This window comes from Corythoichthys intestinalis, chromosome 21 (assembly GCF_030265065.1).
Source record: "Corythoichthys intestinalis isolate RoL2023-P3 chromosome 21, ASM3026506v1, whole genome shotgun sequence".
NCBI lineage: Eukaryota > Metazoa > Chordata > Actinopteri > Syngnathiformes > Syngnathidae > Corythoichthys > Corythoichthys intestinalis.
Window position 1 is genome coordinate 17,058,884 of NC_080415.1, and position 19,275 is coordinate 17,078,158.

The window sequence follows — 19,275 nt, forward strand, 5'->3', positions numbered from 1 at the left end:
GTATACTATTTTGAATGCTAAAAAACTTGTTAAAACATGCTTTTTTCACATATTGTATGACAGTAAAATAATTTCTTTTGTATACATATTCGGGCTGGACGATTTGTAGCTCAAGATCGACGTTAAGAAAAATAATTGAAGTTGATCGTATGGCTATACAAACTGGCTAGTTTGGCACAATTTGAACAATCCTTCTAATATTGATGAATTTCAAGCTGTTTAGCCAAACACACATAACCCACATAATGAAAAAAATTACACATATTGCTCATTAAAATGACAAAATTCGTTTAAATTTTCGAGCGCCCGCTAGCTTAGTGCTCATATAAAATCATAGACGTCATTGTTTAAAGAGGAACAGTTAAAAAACAACATTGAAACCAAGATTTGGAAAGATCATGAAAAGAACATGATGAAAAAAAATCTTGATAATTTTATAGGGCTAGATCAATGCTCTAAGCTCCCTGAGCACCCTGCGGACTACTGTGAGCAACATCAGATGTGTACGCTGTGGCCACACGCCAGTATCACACCTTTTCAAAACTTTGGATGATAATGTTATATGGCTTATTAAAAGAATGAAATTACACAAGCAATTTTTATTAGTTTACTTTCACAGTTTTAATCAATAGCTTTAGTACGTTTCTCAGATCAGAACTGAAATTCTCAAAACAGTTTGTGCATTTCTCAAAACATGTCAGACATGTAGCAAAACAACATGGATTACCTGTTTCTAAAATTCTTAGTCTTTCGCTCAAAATTAAATTTCTTTGTCAATGAACATGTCAGTGCTGTAAGAATGACAAGTCCTTGTTTCATTGTGTGAAAAGTCAAATTGCTTTCTCATGCTCTCAATATACAGTGCCCTCCATAATTATTGGCACCCCTGAAAAAGATGTGTTTTTTAGCTTTTAATATTTTTTTTTATTCAAATAATATGGGACCCTAATAGAAAAAAAGAGAAAAATCCAACCTTCAATACAAGTGCATTCATTCAGTGGGGAAAAATCCCACATAAAGAAAAAAATATTTGACATCAAATAATGTGTGTCACAATTATTAGCACCCGTGGTGTTAATACTTTGTACAACCCCCTTTTGCCAACAAAACAAGGTCTGAGGACTGAGATGGCCATGGGAGGAGCTTGATTTTGTGTCTGGTGAACCATTTCTGTGTAGATTTGGCCATATGTTTAGGGTCATTGTCTTGCTGAAACACCCAGTGACGACCCATCTTCAGCTTTCGAGCAGGGGGCAACAGATTTTGATTTAAAATGTCCTGGTATTTCAAAGCATTCATGATGCCATGCACCCTAACAAGGTTCCCAGGGCCTTTGGAATAGAAACAGCCCCACAGCATCACTGACCCACCTCCATACTTCACAGTGGGTATGAGGTGCTTTTCAGCATGCAAATCTTTCGTGGCACGTCAGACCCACTTAGAGTGTTTGTTGCCAAAAAGCTCAGTCTTAGTCTCATCTGACCAAAGCACACGGTCCCAGTTGAAGCCTGGGACCGTGTGTATTTTTGTGCGAGACCGAGATTGAGCTTGACACAAAATCAAGCTCCTCCCATGGCCATCTCAGTCCCCAGACCTTGTTTTGTTGGCAAAAGGGGATTGTACAAAGTACTAACACCAGGGGTGGAAGTGAGCGGGAACGGTCAGGAACGCAGTTCCGGTATAAGATTCAGGGCTGGAACGCAGTTCTGGTATAAGATTCAGGGCAGGAACACTGTTCCGATATACGGTGCTTTGAGTCTGAAAATATGACGGCAACTGTCAAAACGCTATGTAAAAAAAGAAAAATACAAAGCTGCCACACATGCATTTCATCTCCAAGAAGAAAACAATCTACCAACATTAGATTTACATACACAACAAGCATAATAAAGTGCTGTGTAGGGTAATCCGTTTCCACCGATATTTATTATTTATTTTATTCCATAGACGGCATGGAGTGCAGTTATCTGAGTCTGACGAATCCATGCAGCAAAGCCAAACGCCTGGACTCATTTATCGGTTCAATTGGCTGACATACTGACATGTGATCACCAGAGATACTTAGCTCTGATTGGTTCAGATGTGCAATTTTTCTGAAACAGCAAATAAATAAGTAAATAAATAAAATAGGGCAATGCAACAGAAAATGGATTAAATCTTTAAGAGCAAGGAAAGAGCTAAGGTGGCTTATTTATCATATTTTGTTTTATTTGCTCTGATGGGGAGGTTCAGAACATCTTGGCTGTCAATGTGCACTTTGGACTTCTATTTGTTAATTTGACCCCCCCCCCCAAAAAAAAAAAAAAAAAAATTGTGGCTCCGTGGTGACCTTCACTTCAGGGAGTTCCGGCAAGAAATTCTAACCACTTTCACCCCTGACCCCCGACCAGGGGTGCTAATAATTGTGACACACATTATTTGATGTCAAATATTTTTTTCTTTATGTGGGATTTTTTTCCCCACTGAATGAATGCACTTGTATTGAAGGTTGGATTTTTCTCTTTTTTTCCATTAAGGTCCCATATTATTTGAATTTTTAAAAAATTATTAGAAGCTAAAAAACACATCTTTTTCAGGAGTGCCAATAATTATGGAGGGCACTGTAACAGTTACTTTGGTGGAAGGCTCTGATGCTAAAGATGGTTTACGTAAGTTTTTATGAAAATTGTAAGTTACACCGTTGTGTGTGGGAGACTGATTGCAAGGGACTGGACAAGATTCAGTTTACACTTTTACTGTTTTTACTATGTCTTGACAGACCATGTTATTGTGATACAGAGAGCAAAAGACATAACTGAGTATCAAAAAGAAAAAAAAACATAAAAGCAAAATTAGAAATGTGGACATAAATCGGCACAACTAAACTTCGAGTGCTGTTGGAATTTTTCCCCCCATTCTTCCTCCACATTTTGACGTTCCTCTCGGTTGGGCCACAAATTTTCATCCACATCACAACAGATCCTCTCTTGCTATACAGCGTAGAGGTGAATCTTCTTGAATGCCTTACCGAGCCTCTGCGGGCATCTGCTGTGATGTCACTGCATGCTGCATTCATGGCATCCTGGAGAGTCATCTTAGTGTGAAGCTGGCGATCATACACTTGCCATCTCTGTATAAAGAAAAATTCTTCTATGGGATTGAGGAATGGGAAGTATGGTGGGAGGAACTCCTTTACCATTCTGTTGCGGGTTGCTGATTATGTTGGCGTGGTGGAAACTCACATTGTCCCAAACTATTACAAATTTTGGCAGGTTAAAAAAGGTTACGTAAAATAAGTAACAAAATGTTTAGCGCACAGATGTTAACATATTCTGACAACATGTTAATCCATTTTGCATGTAAAGACTTATGCAATGAACTAATGACTAAACCTTGTGGGTGGTGACTCGTGAGACTATTCAACAGAGACCCATGATAATCCATTTCGACCATCATGACAGATGCAGCTGATAATGTAGGAAACAACAGAGAATTGTACAAATCCTTTGCATGGATGTACGAAAACAACTTGTTCAAAGAAATGGGAAAATGATTTTTGATGTGCACTCGGGATACAATGTTGTGAGGATTGAACAAGTGGTTTTGAGAATTTCAAGTCTGAGCAGAGAAACGTACTACAGCAATTGAGAAAAACTGTAATATAATTGATTTGGCCAACTTAAAATGAAAAAGACAAAAATCTTGTTGTTCATGAGATGTGTACTTCAGAGTCCTGCTTTAACCGTAGGAAACGTCCTGCTTTGGCCTGGGTAAGTTCCACTTGTGGTGAGTTAATAAATAAAACATAATGAACAACCATAATGGGAGTATATAAAACTCCCACATTAAAATTGTTCAGACAATAAGGACACTCAAGATTCCTTTTCTCCGTGTCTAAGGAGCTATACAGGACAGGTTTAAAAAAAAAAAAAAACACACACATAAAAACTCTCACTCAGTTTCACCAATTTTTCTTCTGTTTCCACATACAGTGGGGCAAATAAGTATTTAGTCAACCACCAATTGTGCAAGTTCTCCTACTTAAAAAGATTAGAGAGGCCTGTAATTGTCAACATGGGTAAACCTCAACCATGAGAGACAGAATGTGGAAAAAAAAAACAGAAAATCACATTGTTTGATTTTTAAAGAATTTATTTCCAAATTACAGTGGAAAAAAAGTATTTGGTCACCTACAAACAAGCAAGATTTCTGGCTGTCAAAGTTGTCTAACTTCCTCTAACGAGGCTCCACTCGTTACCTGTATTAATGGCACCTGTTTTAACTCATTATCGGTATAAAAGACACCTGTCCACAACATCAGTCAGTCACACTCCAAACTCCACTATGGCCAAGACCAAAGAGCTGTCGAAGGACACCAGAGACAAAATTGTAGACCTGCACCAGGCTGGGAAGACTGAATCTGCAATAGGTAAAACGCTTGGTGTAAAGAAATTAACTGTGGGAGCAATTATTAGAAAATGGAAGACATACAAGACTACTGATAATCTCCCTCGATCTGGGGCTCCATGCAAGATCTCACCCCGTGGCGTCAAAACGATAACAAGAATGGTGAGCAAAAATCCCAGAACCACACGGGGGGACCTAGTGAATGACCTACAGAGAGCTGGGACCACGGTAACAAATGCTACTATCAGTAACACAATGCGCCGCCAGGGAAACACAGCCAGGGCAACAAAGGAGTGGCTCTGTAAGAAGCATTTCAAGGTCCTGGAGTGGCCTAGCCAGTCTCCAGATCTCAACCCCATAGAAAATCTGTGGAGGGAGTTGAAAGTCCGTGTTGCCCAACGACAGCCCCAAAACATCAATGGCCTAGGCCTAAATGATATTGGAAAAAACTATTGTTGCGATTTTTTTGGGGTTTGCGATATAGTGCGATATTAAAAAAAAATTATATATATATTTTTTTAAAAGACATTTTCACTAGATGACTTGAATAGCTGTTTGGAAAGACTTTGGATGACTCACCATCACCACAGTGTACAGTAATCCCCCGTTTTTAGCGGTTAATGCAGACCAGAACCCGCCGCAATAAGTGAAAAACCGCAAAGTAGCACCCCAACCCCTCCAATTTTTTTTTTGTGTGTTTTTTGTGCTCAATGTATTTATTCAGATTTAGCATTGGAAAGAGATACATATAAGACATGTTTTTTTTCTCACTTTTTCCCCGAAGTGATTTAAAAAATGTATATAAATAAATGGTTTTTAAGCACTTCAAATGTCATAATTATGATCAGTTTTAAACATAACTGTCCAACCAAATAATTTTTTAACATGAATAAAGTACTGTAGTAGATAAATGATTGGCTTTATTAAATGTTTCTGTTTATCTCCCTTAGCTGTGACCGTTGGAGTGACATGTAGAAATTTCAAACTCCTCATGATCACTTCTGGCATTTATATGTCTCCAACGTCTCCACACACACGCACATTCATTCCAGTGCCGCTTCCTTGCAGAAACTGTTTAACAAGTTAAACGATGATTGACAGGTTGCTGCCCGGCTTCTTTGGCCAGATCAAAGCCATCGTTAGCTTTAATAAGCAAGTGCCGCAGTGACTGAGAGGAACAAAGTGTTGGGAGAGGGAGGGTGTGAGGCTCTGCGCAGAGCAGAAAGCCAGGCATATGTGGATTAAAAAAAAACAAAAAACTATCGCACGTGCTTGCAATGGGACTATCACGCACGCGGACATCGCGATGGCGATGTTTAAACGATTTATCGTTCAGGCTTAATCACTGCTCTAGAGGAGATCTGCATGGAGGAATGCGCCAAAATACCAGCAACAGTGTGTGAAGAGCTTGTGAAGAGTTACAGAAAACGTTTGGCCTCCGTTATTGCCAACAAAGGGTACATATTGCCAACAAAGGGTACATAACAAAGCACTGAGATGAACTTTTGGTATTGACCAAATACTTATTTTCCACCATGATTTGCAAATAAATTATTTAAAAATCAAACAATGTGATTTTCTGTTTTTTTTCCACATTCTGTCTCTCATGGTCGAGGTTTACCCATGTTGACAATTACAGGCCTCTCTGATATTTTCAAGTTGGAGAACTTGCACAATTAGTGGTTGACTAAATACTTATTTCCCCCACTGTATAAAAAGCAATAAGTTGAATTGTCCCAAAAAGTTCAAATATGAAATAATACAAGAAACTACAATGTCTCCTTATCCTACAACTCCCAGAATGCCCTGGCATGCACCCCATATCAGAAATGTCCCTTTTTGCGCTTACATTTTTTTTCACAAAAGCTCTTGTAAATTTAAATATCTTTATTTTTATTTCACCATCTTCTTTCATTGTTTATGGAACGTTGGCGAGAAGCTTCCCACAATCCTTTGCGTGGGAACAAGCAATGAATCATTTTCTCCACACTCTTCCTGCAATGTTCCTACGAAATGCAGGCAATGGCGTTGTGACGATGCATGTAATCCGTGTGTGTGTATTTCCCAGTTGCTATGGCGACCATACCCTTCAAAGTTGAGCCTGACTCACAATGAGGCTTCTTTTCTCTATTTCCTCGCAGGGCTGAGAAGACCGAAGTGTTGAGCGATGACCTCCTGCAGGTAACTAATAATGGACACGCACTCTCATATACAAATAATTGATTCATTTTTGGGTTGTTATGGTGTGTTAGGCGGAGAAGCGTCTGGAGCTGGTCAAGCAGGTGTCGCACAGCACCCACAAAAAGTTGACGGCGTGTCTGCAGAGCCAGCAAGGGGTGGAGGTGGACAAGAAGTCTGTCAGATCTCCCCTGGTGAGAAGACACATGAAGTGAAAAAGGAGCCTCCTGTTTATTCACGTGTCTCGTGTGTGATGATTGACATGTCTGCTGTCGCTACATCATCCGTCATAGTGACTCTCTTGTGTTTGTAGAAGAAGCTTCCTCTCGCAATGCTCGCGCAATGTATGGAAGAAGGTGCAGCCGTGCTGGGGGACGAGACCATGTTAGGGTGAGATGCACACAGATTGAGGAGTTAGCGGTTGGTACGCGGAAAGTAGTGAACTGAACTTGTGTCGTGTTGCAGGAAGATGCTGAAGCTGTGCGGCGAGACGCAGGACAAACTTTCCCAGGAACTCATTTTGTTCGAAGTCACTATCGAGAAGGACGTCATGGACCCGTTGTATGATCTCTCTGAGGTATTAGGACCACTAGTTTGGGATCCTAATGAGTTCGATGAATGAAGGTTCATGAGCTAGTTCATTTTTTGAGCGGATGTGAATTAGCAGTTGGGGTTTTTGCTTTGTGAACACTTTTGGGGAATGAGTTCATATTGGCGCCAATGAGCAAAATTTGGATGGCAGTACATTTTCATTCAAGAGTACCAGTCAGAAGAAGCAAGCCCACTGAATACACTGTAAACAAACCTTAATTTGTAGGTGGACAAATGCCAGTAATTTGCAACCAACAGTTTCTTTGGGCGAACAAGTCAGAAAATAACATTTGCAAAAATTGCAAAGTAACGTCGTAACTATGAACTACTTCATTTTTGGAGCAATGAGCTTAGTTTGCACTTTTCAAATATGTACTATCAACTAAGCTAGTTCATTTAAAAATTGTGAACTAAACTTTGAACTACTGTACATGGACAATGAATTTTCCCAACACAATCGACCACCTTTGGAGAAATTGCAGATACAGTGAGGAGCAAAATATCTGCACCCCTTGTGATTTTGCAAGTTCACCCACTTAGAAAATAGGTAGAGGTCTGAAATTTCAAATCATCGATGCATTTCCACTTATAGGGACATACCGTAATTTCCCGAATATAAGGCGCACCTGTGTATAATGCGCACCCCCAGGGCCGGCCCAGGCCATTTGGGGGCCCTAAGCAAAATAATGCCAAGGGGCCCATATTTTTGCCTCACCATTTCGTCACAGTGTACTGTGAAACCCATACATGCAACCCAACCTATATGTCCATATTTTGTACATTAATCAGATTTTGTTGCACTGCATTCTTCAAACTACTCACCCCAAATGATTATCAGTACTAACAGTAGATAACGCCAAACCTTTTTCTAAAAGAGGAAAGAAAGAAGTTAAGGAAGAACTTTTATTTTTTTAAGCTTGTAATCAAGTATCAAAACTCACAAAAGTCAAATAAAACAAACTGTAGTAAACAAAATATAATATAAATTAAACAATTGCCAGATTGCCCCCTATCTGGGCCCCCTAGTGGTCAGGGGCCCTAAGCAGCTGCATAGTCTGTGTATAGGCTGGGCCGGCCCTGCGCACCCCAAATTTACTTGTACAATCTAGGGTAAATTATTGTACCCGTTTATAACGCGCACCCTAATTTTAGAACCAATAAATAGAAGAATACAAGAAAACAGCTCGTGTACAGATACAGAAATGTCATTTTACTGTCTGGTGAAACACAGCACAAGCGTAGCACATTGGTAGTTCAAAACATTACCATAAACTGACAATATTTACGGTAAAAATATGATTTGACAACTTCTCCAACTTACCAGAATCTAGGAGAAAACAAAACAGATGTGACTTTTCTTTTAAAGGCTGCTGTATAAATTGCTTGTTTCATCATGATGAATAAATGTTTCTTCCATGGATTGATACCGTAAAATGAAAGTGAGAACGTAAGTCGGAAACCCGTGAGAGCTCATCGCTGTCAACACGACAGTAACAATAGGAACTATTGTTATTTGGGTTTGAATTTCCCGAGGGACAGATATAGTTGAGGGACACAGGAAGTCTGTGTGCTTATGTTTGTTATGGTCGGAGTTGCGGAGCTGCAATAAACGTTGACTCAAATGAGTTCAAGTAACTAAATTCTGTGCTTTATGAAGAGTGAAAAAAGCAGAGTTTAACACAGGCGAAATCATTCGGCCGATTAGAGTGAAGTATTACCGAAACAAAACGGTGACGTTACGTACCGTAATGGTCGGCAACGGGTCGCCGCATACGTTTCTTCAACACAACGTGGCCGTGTCAATAAAAAAAAAATCGGTTTGTATATATATGTAATATATACATATTTCTGTCTCCATCCATGTACCCGTTTATAATGCGCACCATGATTTTACAAGTTGATTTTGGGGGAAAAAAGTGTGCGTTATATTCGGGAAATTACGGTAATGTAAAAAAAAAAATCGGAATTTAGATTGTATGATTTGTTAAATAACTCATTTGTAATTTACAGGGATTCTTAAGTATTTGTACCCCTGAGAATCAGCAAAAATTATGACAGAGTTGTCAGTCTACCTTAAAAAAAAAAGTCCACCTTTACCCCATGAGTAACCACCGACCCATCACCCGTTTGAGCTCATAATTTTCACTTGTGGACCCCACAGTCAGTCATAATCCAACTGCTATCATGGGCAAGACTAGAGAGCTTTCGAAAGACACCAGAGAAAAAAATATTGAACTCCACAAAGCTGGAAAAGGCTATGGGACAATTGGAAAGCAGCATAGTGAGAATAAATCAACAGTTGCAGCAATTGTTAGAAAATGGAAATGGCTAAACATGACTGATAATCTACCTCGGACTGGGGCTTCATGTAAAATCTCTCCTCGTCGGGCATCACTCATGATGTGAAAAGTGAGGGCTCAGTCTAGAACTACACAGCAGGATCTGGTCAATGACCTGGAGTGAGCTGGATACACAGTTTCAAAGGCTACTGTTAGTAGAACACTACAGTGCAATGGTTTAAAATGATGCATTGCTCAGAAGGTTCCCCTGTTGAAGCCACTACATGTGAAAGCCCGTTTGCCAGGGTCCATCTGAATACTGCAGAGGGGTCATGGGAGAAAGTCATGTGGTCAGATGAGACCAGAGTAGATTTTTTCGGTGTAAACTTTACTCGTCGTGTTTGGAGGAAAAAAAGTATGAGTTCAATCACAAGAACACCATCCCCACTGTGAAGTATGGGGGTGGTAACCTCATGCTTTGAAGCTGCTTTTCGGCAAAGGGGACAGGATAACTGTGCTGTATAAAGCGGAGGATGAATAGTGAGATCTATCGTCAGATTTTGAGCCACAACCTCCTTCCCTCAGTCAGAGACTTGAAGATGAGTCATGGCTGGATCTTCCAACATGACAATGATCCCAAGCAGAAATCCATAAATCATGCATGTAGGTGTTCACTGAATCTAAAAACAAGCTACATATTGACAGTAAATTTGTTGGTGGAAGTAATAGTAATGACCGCATCTTGTAACCTTGCGTTTGCCGCTGTTCTCAAGCTAACACCTGCATGCTTGTAATTGAATCAGCATGAGAGCAGAATGCATCTGTGTGTTCGTGTATATCACCTTGTTTCACAGAACAAAAGTCAACTCTGCTTGTTCTCCACAGGTGGAAATCCCAAACATCCAGAAACAAAGGAAACATTTAGCCAAACTGGTCCTGGACATGGACTCTGCGCGTACAAGGTCAGTATGTTGTGTGTGCATATGTGTGAAATGTTTTAGCTGCGTGGGAAACAGACCTGAGATCTGATTCCTTACCTCACGTTGCAGGTATTATCAGTCCAGCAAGTCGTCGGGCCTGTCTAGCAACTTGCAGTCCAGCGGTGCTAAGGCAGACCACCTTAGAGAGGAAATGGAGGAGGCCGCCAACAGAATGGAGATCTGTCGGGTCAGAAGTTTGCCTTTGTGTGTTACTTTCAAGGCATAGATTTTTCCCCATTGGCTAACGTTGACGGTGATCGACTTCCACGCCATTTTGAAATGGGAGGGGCTGACAACAATCATTTGCAGTCAGCCAGTGACTTAACCTCATCTCTTACATTCATCTTCCATACTACTTATCCTCATAAGGGTCAAGGGAGCCTATCCCATCCGACTATGGGCAATATGACCTGGTTGCCAGACAATCGTAGGGCACAAGGAGACAAACAACCAATCATGCACACACTCAAAGAATTTGCGGCGTCCAATCAGCCTATCATGCATGTTTTAGGGATAATGCCACGCAAGCACGGGGAGAACATTCAAGCCCCAACATGGGAAGGCCATCTTAAACCCTTAATCTCAGAACTGTGAGGCTAAGGTGCTAACAGCTCAATCACTGTGCTGCTGTTCTTTCACACCACCTTGTGAAAAATTTAAAAGATGAAAAATCCTAATTTTGGCACTGAATGAGTTACAAACGACAGACAGCAATGAGTAAATTCCATTTTTACAACCAGATGTGGAGAATCTGCATGGAAAAACTTGGTGGTTGATAAACTCCAATGGATGCAAGTCTAGATCACTTTCTGTTCATTATGGGGCAATTCTAGTTCACTTCCTGTTGATTCGAGGTCAATTAGGCTAGCTTCATACCACAGGTCTTAATGCAAAATTACGATTTTTTTGTGATGTCTGATAATCTGGAGTGCACGTTCAGACTACCTTTGTCCATTGAGCCCGTTCAAGTATTACGCGTGCGCACTAATTTGCAGTCCGACACGCGCTGAGCAAACTGACCCACATGTGCAGAAGCTTCAAAACAAATGACATTCTAGGGTGATTATAAATTATAAAATAATCCCAGTTTAGTCAGATATTAATGTTTATATGTGTCAGGGAAGCTCAAGTTTGAACTCCAAGACAAGTGTTTCTTCGATAGCTTGATTAGAGAAATGAATACGACTCCAACCATGGATTGCTTTGCTTCGAAGGCTTTATGAACAAGAGCTCTTAGGTACAAAATGATGTGATTCAGCCAGGAGCTGTGATCAGCAGCTTCTTACTTGAGTTTTGCAGGTTAGCAAATTCACACAATTGAATGTTATGCTAATTCTGATGCATGACGGACTTTCAGTAGCAAAATTATTCCACAACACTGGCATCTTTTTAAATTACTTACAGGGGCAGCTGGTTGAAAAAAACATCTAATATCCCCTCTCTTCGAAGGAGGTGGCATGTTGTCGACATGTATTTCTGTCGTGGCTGTGTGAGTGTGAGCGTGCAGAGGTTGGTCAAGTCATTAATTGAACTCATTATATCATGCATATAAGGTTGCTTAAAAGTTGGTGGGGACAATTGGAGCATCCTGAAAAGTTGGTCGTGTTACAGCCCGCCCTTCTCTTCAGACCATAGGACATGGTTCCAGTAATCCATGTGCTTTGTTGACATGTCTTCAGCAAACTGTTTGTGGGCTACTTGTGTACCGTCTTTAGAAGAGGCTTCCTCCTGGGGTGACAGCCATGCACACCAATTTGATGTAGAGTGTGGCATATGGTCTGAGCACTAACAGGCTGACCCCCCACCTCTTCAATCTCTGCAGCAATGCTGACAGCACTCCTGTAACGAGTCACATGCCATTTTGGAGGGAAAATGACAAGCAGTACTCAATTTGGACATTTAGGGATGTACGTAGTTTCTAAGGTGTGCTCACTTTTGTTGCCAGGACTTTAGATATTAATGGCTATATTTTGAGTTATTTTGAGGGCCAAATAAATTAACTCTATTATATAAGAGTATACATATATACAGACTACTTTTCATTGTGTCAAAGTGTCATTTTGTCAGTCTTGTCCCATGAAAAGATATACTTAAATATCTGCAGAAATGCGAGCGGTCTACTCACTTTTGTGATACACTGTATGTTCCTACCAACCCTATGCAAACCTACACCCCTTGCCTAGATCGGATTTGAAATGGTCCACTTCTATGCGACTTGTCCTGTTCAGACCGTCAAGTTAATGCCTCACTCGAGTCAGTAAAAACACGAAAAATTCGGATCGGTGCATTAAGACTTATGGTCTGAACCTAGCCTATCTGTTGTGTTAGTCCTGAGGATTTTGGGTCATTTGCTGTTGGTTTTAGGGTGAAAAAATATTCATTTGTAATGAGTGCATCAGTGGAGATTTTTTTGTTCGTCAGACTAGAAAGAAAGTCAGTAGGAGTGAATGGGGATTTTCTTTGTTGGTGTTAATCAGTGAAGAGAATCGAATTAGTGAATATGCTATTGGAAATAAAGGGTCCTTTTATGAGGCGGGATTGGGGGGGGTCAGAAAACATTAATTATGGAGCGTACGCGAACTATTGAGCTAAAACAAAAACAAAAAAATATACAATCCTACATCGTGCCAGAATTTTGCCCACAAAAAAGACCCATTCATGTGTTTTGCACAATTATAAAACCTCATGATGACACAGTTTATGTTTGCGACCATCAGGACCAGTTGTCCGCAGACATGTACAGCTCCATAGCCCGAGAACTCGACTATGCAAGCTACTTCCAGACGGTACGTACACACACGCGTACGCACATGAACGCGCAACACTAATGTATCGTGTGTCCTCCAGCTAATTGAAGTCCAGGCTGAGTACCACAGGAAGTCACTGGAGCTGCTACAGAACATTCTGCCTCAGATTAAAGCTCATCAGGGTGAGTAGTTTTCTTACTGAATATTATATTCTTGTAAACTATGATAACATTATGCGCAGGAGAAACACTTGTACTTGAAAAATGATTTCTGTGTATTTACTGTGTTTTTGTCAGAGTCGTGGGCAGAAAAGCCTTGCTACGGGAAGCCACTGGAAGAGCACTTAGAGCTCAGTGGGAGAGATATTGCTTTCCCCATCGAAGCTTGTGTCACCATGCTGCTGGAGTGCGGCATGCAAGAGGAGGTCAGACAAACGCACACACACCAACTGGATGACGTCATGTGCACTTGCACACAAACTGTTTTTTTTTCACATGACCTCGTTGACTACACCCAACAGACCTTGTAGGTCACCTAGTCTGAATCCTATGAATTTTTCAATTCTCTGCTTTCAGTTATGAAGCTGATTTCAATACCGATAATCTTTGAGTAAGATCCGAGGATTGCGATCATAGCTACTTTTTTTTTTTTTTTTTTAATGTGTGTGCTGTTAGCAGACCTAAAAAAAAACATCACCTTACCTGTCATTGACAACGATAGCTGTCCATTTCATTTAAACTGCCTTTGAACGCTCATGAGTGCCATTGATGGCGCTATACGTCCAATTCGTTCATTTACCCTCTTCCAGTCAAAATTAATTGGACGTCTAGCGCCGTCAAAATCAACCGATGAGTTAACATAGACGCTATTTTAAGTGAAAAATTTTGGTCTAGTGGTAATTTTTAGTAGCAAGCTGCTGGTTTCTTTATTAAAACCATATATCGATTCTTAGCGGGAGCATATTGATGACCTCTTATCACCGTATTGATACAGTGGTATGAAAAAGTATCTGACCCTTTTGGAATTTCTCACATTTCTGCATAAAATCACCATCGAATGTGATCTGATCTTTGTCAAAATCACACTGATGGAAAAACAGTGTCTGCTTTAGCTAAAACCACCCAAACACTTATAGGTTTTCCTATTTTAATGATGATAGCATGCAAACAATGACAGAGGGGAGAAAAATAAGTAAGTGAACACTCTGCCGAAGGGGACTTAGAGAGCAATTAAAACCAATTTTAACCAAACAATTTAAGTCAAATGTGTGCCCAATCACTGATGAGTGGTTTAAAGCTGCCCTGCCCACTATAAAACACACACCTGGTAAGAATTGTCTTGATGAGAAGTTTTGTTTGATGTGCATCATGGTTCGGTCAAAACAGCTGTCTGAAGACCTGCAGTCAAGGATTGTTGATTTGTATAAAGCTGGGAAAGGATACAAATCATCTCAAAAAGTCTGGATGTTCATCAATCGACAGTCAGAGAAGTTGTCTACAAATGGAGAGTTTGGCTATGTTGCTTCTCTCCCAAGGAGTGGCCGTCCACCAAAGATGACGCCAAGAGTTCAGTGCAGAATACTCAGAGAGGTAAAAAAGAACCCTAGAGTGTCTGCTAAAGACTTACAGAAATCACTGGTACAGTCCAATATCTCTGTGCACACATCAACTACAGTATACGTAAAACTATGGCCAAGAATGGTGTTCATGGGAGGACTCCACCGAAGAAGCCACTGCTGTCTAAAAAAAAACAACATTTTTGCTCGTTTAATGTTCGCAAAAAGGCACTTGGACACTCCACAGAAGTTTTGGCAAAACATTTTGTGGACTGCTGAAACCAAAGTTGAATTGTTTGGGAGTAACACACAACATCATGTGTGAAGGAAAAATGGAACAGCTCACCAACATCAACACCTCATCCCCACCGTGAAGCATGGTGGAGGGAGCATCATGATTTGGGGCTGTTTTGCTGCCTCAGTGCCTGGATAACTTGCAATCATTAATGGAAGAATGAATTCAAAAGTTTATCAGGATGTTTTGCAGGAAAACCTGAGGCCGTCCGTCAGACAGTTGAAGCTAAAAAGAGGATGGATGATGCAACAAAACAATGATCCAAAACACAGACGTATAATCAACTTCAAAATGGTTTCAGAAGAACAAAATACACGTTCTGGAGTGGCCAAGTCAAAGTCCAGACTTAAACCCTTTTGAGATGCTGTAGCATGACCTTAAGACAGTGATTCATGCCAGACATCCCAGAAATCTGACTGAACTATAGCAGTTTTGTAGAAAAGAATGGGCCAAGATTAGTCCTGATCGATGTGTCAGACTGATCTGCAACTACAGGAAGCATTTGGTTGAAGTTATTGCTGCCACAAAATATAATAAAATGTGATTGTTCACTTACTTATTTTCCCCCTTCTGTCATTGTTTGCATACTATCCTCATTAAAATATGAAAACCTATAAATGTTTGGGTGGTTTTAGTTAAGGCAGACACTGATTTTTCATCTTTGTGATTTTGACAAAGATCAGATCACATTTGATGGTGATTTTATGCAGGAATGTGAGAAATTCCTAAAGGTTCATATACTTTTTCATATCACTGATATTGTTACACTCCTACTGTCAGTGGCATCGTATATGATAAGAGCGCTACAAGTGACATGTGTTGTTTTTTTCGGGCTTTCAGGGTTTGTTCCGAGTGGCTCCGTCTGCCTCGAAGCTGAAGAAACTCAAGGCGTCTTTAGACTGCGGCGTGCTGGACGTTCAGGAGTACTCTGCCGACCCACACGCCATCGCGGGTGAGCTCATCAGTTGCCGTGACAAACGAGGATTCACTAAAAAAGTGTTTTTCAACCTTTTTTGAGGTACACCACACTTTGTTCATTCAAAAAATCCTAAGGCACGCCACCAGCAAAAAATGTAAACATTTCCATAGACTATATTAACAATATAAAGCCGATCGATCGGGTCCGATCACGTCATTTTCAAAGTATCGGAATCGGCAAAAAAATATCGGCCATGCCTTTTTTTAATATATATATATTTTTTAATTAAATAGTTTTCTAATTGTATTTAACGTTACAGACATAATATGTTACACTCATCCAGAGTCTTTAGTTTTGGCTTAAGGTAGGGTTATCAAATTTATCCAGATAACGGCGGTAATTAATTCTTTTTATAAATGTATCACGTTAAAATATTTAACGCAATTAATGCATGCCCTGCACGCCCCACTCACGCATTGTCGCGCTCAATCTGTAATGGCGCCGTATTACCTATATAGAGAGCGTAAAGGCAGTGTATAGTAAGTAGAGTGAATTTTGGCAGCCTTTGGAGCCTTGGCTAAAGCTTTACAATCCCTCTCCCTACGATTAGAAATATCATGGGAAGCAATGTGGGGAAGCAAGGTAGCAATTGATCTTTTTCTTAACACCTTATGTTATTTCCAACACAGAGAAAATATTTCAATTGGTAGCACTACGCACAGTCATGGTTTCACTTCCCATCATGCATTTGGGCATGGCTATAGTATCATTTACTGAAAGCTCAACAAATACACTAGATGGCAATATTTAGTCACAATATACAAAGTCACAAATCTTTCTATCCGTGGATCCCTCTCACAGAAAGAATGTTAATAATGTAAATGCCATCTTGAGGATTTATTGTCATAATAAACAAATACAGTACTTATGTACAGTATGTTGAATGTATATATTCGTCCGAGTTTTATTCATTTTTTTCTTAATGCATTGCCAAAATGTATATAATCGGGAAAAATTGGTTGGAATTGAATCGGGAGCAAAAAAAAGCAATCAGATCGGGAAATATAGGGATCGGCAGATACTCAAACTAAAACGATCGGGATTGGATCGGGAGCAAAAAAACATGATCGGAACAACCCTAATAGAAAGTCATGATTTGAATAGGAATCAAACAAACACAAAGAAAAACATATTTTCTAATCGTATTTTTACTCACTCATTGTGATTCCTGGGCTTTTGTATTGGAGTAGGTATCACTGCATCCTAGTTGAAATGTTCAGTTCTTCTTTACGTTCTAGCGTAAATCCCAATGAAAGAGAGCTTTTGCTTAATGCCTTACACCAGAGACTCTCTGAGAGGAAATGGCCTTTGTTTCATTTTGACTTCAATTCAATGATTTTTTTTTCCAGTTCTTTGTTCAGGTCTGTCCTTTTTTAAAAAACTTTTACAATCACTGTCTCCGTTATAGTTTCGCTAACTAGCCGCTACTGCTAGCCCCAACAATGCCACTCTTACCTCTTACGCATCACGAAACAAAGTGATTAGCTACCTATTGATACTTACTGATATGAAAGAGTATTGCATGATTACCGACCATTAGACAGTACAGACAACAGATTTTGCGCATTTGCAGATTCATTTTCCAAAAACATTTTTACATGAATTAGGTGAAATTGGATGATTTTCCATGGCATACCAGATACTAAATCACAGCATTGTAGTGAGCCGCGGTTGAAAAACACTACGCTAAATTTTTCTTCATTATGGAACCGTTTAGCTAAAGCAAAACTTGATTTGGTAGTAATTAGATAGAGATTTGACTTAGGCATTATAATAATATGATGCACAGACTGTTTTGGGAATATTCAAAACAATGTGGTTGTTAATTCAAATTCATTTATGTAGCTTTTTACAAAAACCTGGGAGGTCCTCAAAGTGCTTTACAACAAACAAGGCAGGAAAGTACTACAATGATCCCTCATTTATCGCCATTAATGGGGAACCAGGTGTTCTGATGAATGGGCATCCTGGTCGAATTGATATCCAAAGCGCTATTGAGCATGCGCACGACAACCACGCCCCTCCATTTTATAGTGCCTGTTGACCATTAAACTATGTAAGCAATTACGTATATGTACGAAAGACTACAATAGAATATTGATGATATTGCGAGATAATAGTGTTAGAACTTTGAAGTTGTCTGATAAGCAGTAAACATGTGGGTTGCCTGGGTTTAAATAGTGTTTATTGTTCAAGATTGAATTTTGACATTGTAGCGGGAGTATCTACGCTGTAAATATTTTCATTATATCTATAATATATCTAAATAAACATTTCAAAACGTAAAGTAAATTTGTTCAACATTAAGCTGCTATCAACAGCGGGAATACTACTTCGACAAGGAATACCCATTCGTCAGAACACCGGCGAAAATCGAAACTCCGCAAAGTAGAGGCGAAGCTTAATTGCATTTGGGTTTTTTTTTTTTTTTTTTTGAGTGTTCAATGTATTTATTCAGATTTAAGAGCATTGGAAAGAGATACTTTAAGACATGTGTTTTCCATTTTTTTTCAAAGTATAATTTAATAAAACAAAAACAAAAAAAAACAACTCTTATATCATACGTATATCTATATTTTTATAAGTGTTTTTTTAAACACTGCAAATGTACTAATTATGATATAATTTACATATATATAGCGGAAAACACTCAGTTGACTTGAAGTTCTGCTCTGAGACCCCCAATTTGGCCAACTTTCAAATTGTTCCGTTATGCACGTGTGATACATTATTGGAAAGCTTAAAATCTCAATTTTCTGGGGGACGGAAAATGTTCATCTATGGGCATCTAAAAATTAAAAATAAAATAAAAATTAAACAGCAAAACCCTAACTGGAGGTGAGAGCACGCGAGAGCAGAATTAAAGACGCCATGATTTTAATGAGATATTATGTCGTACTTACCTTGTTTCGATCCAAAAACTCCATGTAGCATGTATCATCGAGTGTCAAGACACAGATGTGAATGGCCACAGCCGGATTTTTGGGGGATTTTATGGGTGAAACATGGTCATATAACAAGGGTCGTGATGCAGAAATCACAGACATCAAGGAGTGGTCGAGATGTTCTTTTTCACATATTTACCCTATTAAATGTTTTTTTTTTCAATTTTTCTTTGTGTGGATCGAATATTTATCATCTAACATATCGGGGAAAAAACGACAGTAACAAAAAATACAATTTAGCTAGTTATGAGATAGATATCTGTGACTTTTTTACAGACGCCATTTTTTTCATTGTGACGTAATTTGTTTAGAAGTTTAAAATATATGAGTGAATAATTTT

At 39.5% G+C, this 19,275-nt stretch overlaps 1 protein-coding gene across 7 annotated transcripts in view; it reads left to right on the forward strand.

Annotated features, from left to right (window-relative positions):
- The window catches only part of arhgap44b (Rho GTPase activating protein 44b), a 103,615-nt gene that overhangs the window by 50,093 nt on the left and 34,247 nt on the right, over positions 1 to 19,275 (forward strand). For all 7 annotated transcript variants that reach the window (XM_057825432.1, XM_057825434.1, XM_057825436.1 and 4 more), the window contains exons 2-11: positions 6,528 to 6,567; positions 6,639 to 6,758; positions 6,878 to 6,954; positions 7,030 to 7,141; positions 10,320 to 10,396; positions 10,484 to 10,601; positions 13,132 to 13,200; positions 13,262 to 13,343; positions 13,458 to 13,585; positions 15,852 to 15,963. In XM_057825432.1, coding sequence (XP_057681415.1) covers positions 6,528 to 6,567; positions 6,639 to 6,758; positions 6,878 to 6,954; positions 7,030 to 7,141; positions 10,320 to 10,396; positions 10,484 to 10,601; positions 13,132 to 13,200; positions 13,262 to 13,343; positions 13,458 to 13,585; positions 15,852 to 15,963 — 935 coding nt within the window. The remainder of the gene's footprint in view (positions 1 to 6,527; positions 6,568 to 6,638; positions 6,759 to 6,877; positions 6,955 to 7,029; positions 7,142 to 10,319; positions 10,397 to 10,483; positions 10,602 to 13,131; positions 13,201 to 13,261; positions 13,344 to 13,457; positions 13,586 to 15,851; positions 15,964 to 19,275) is intronic.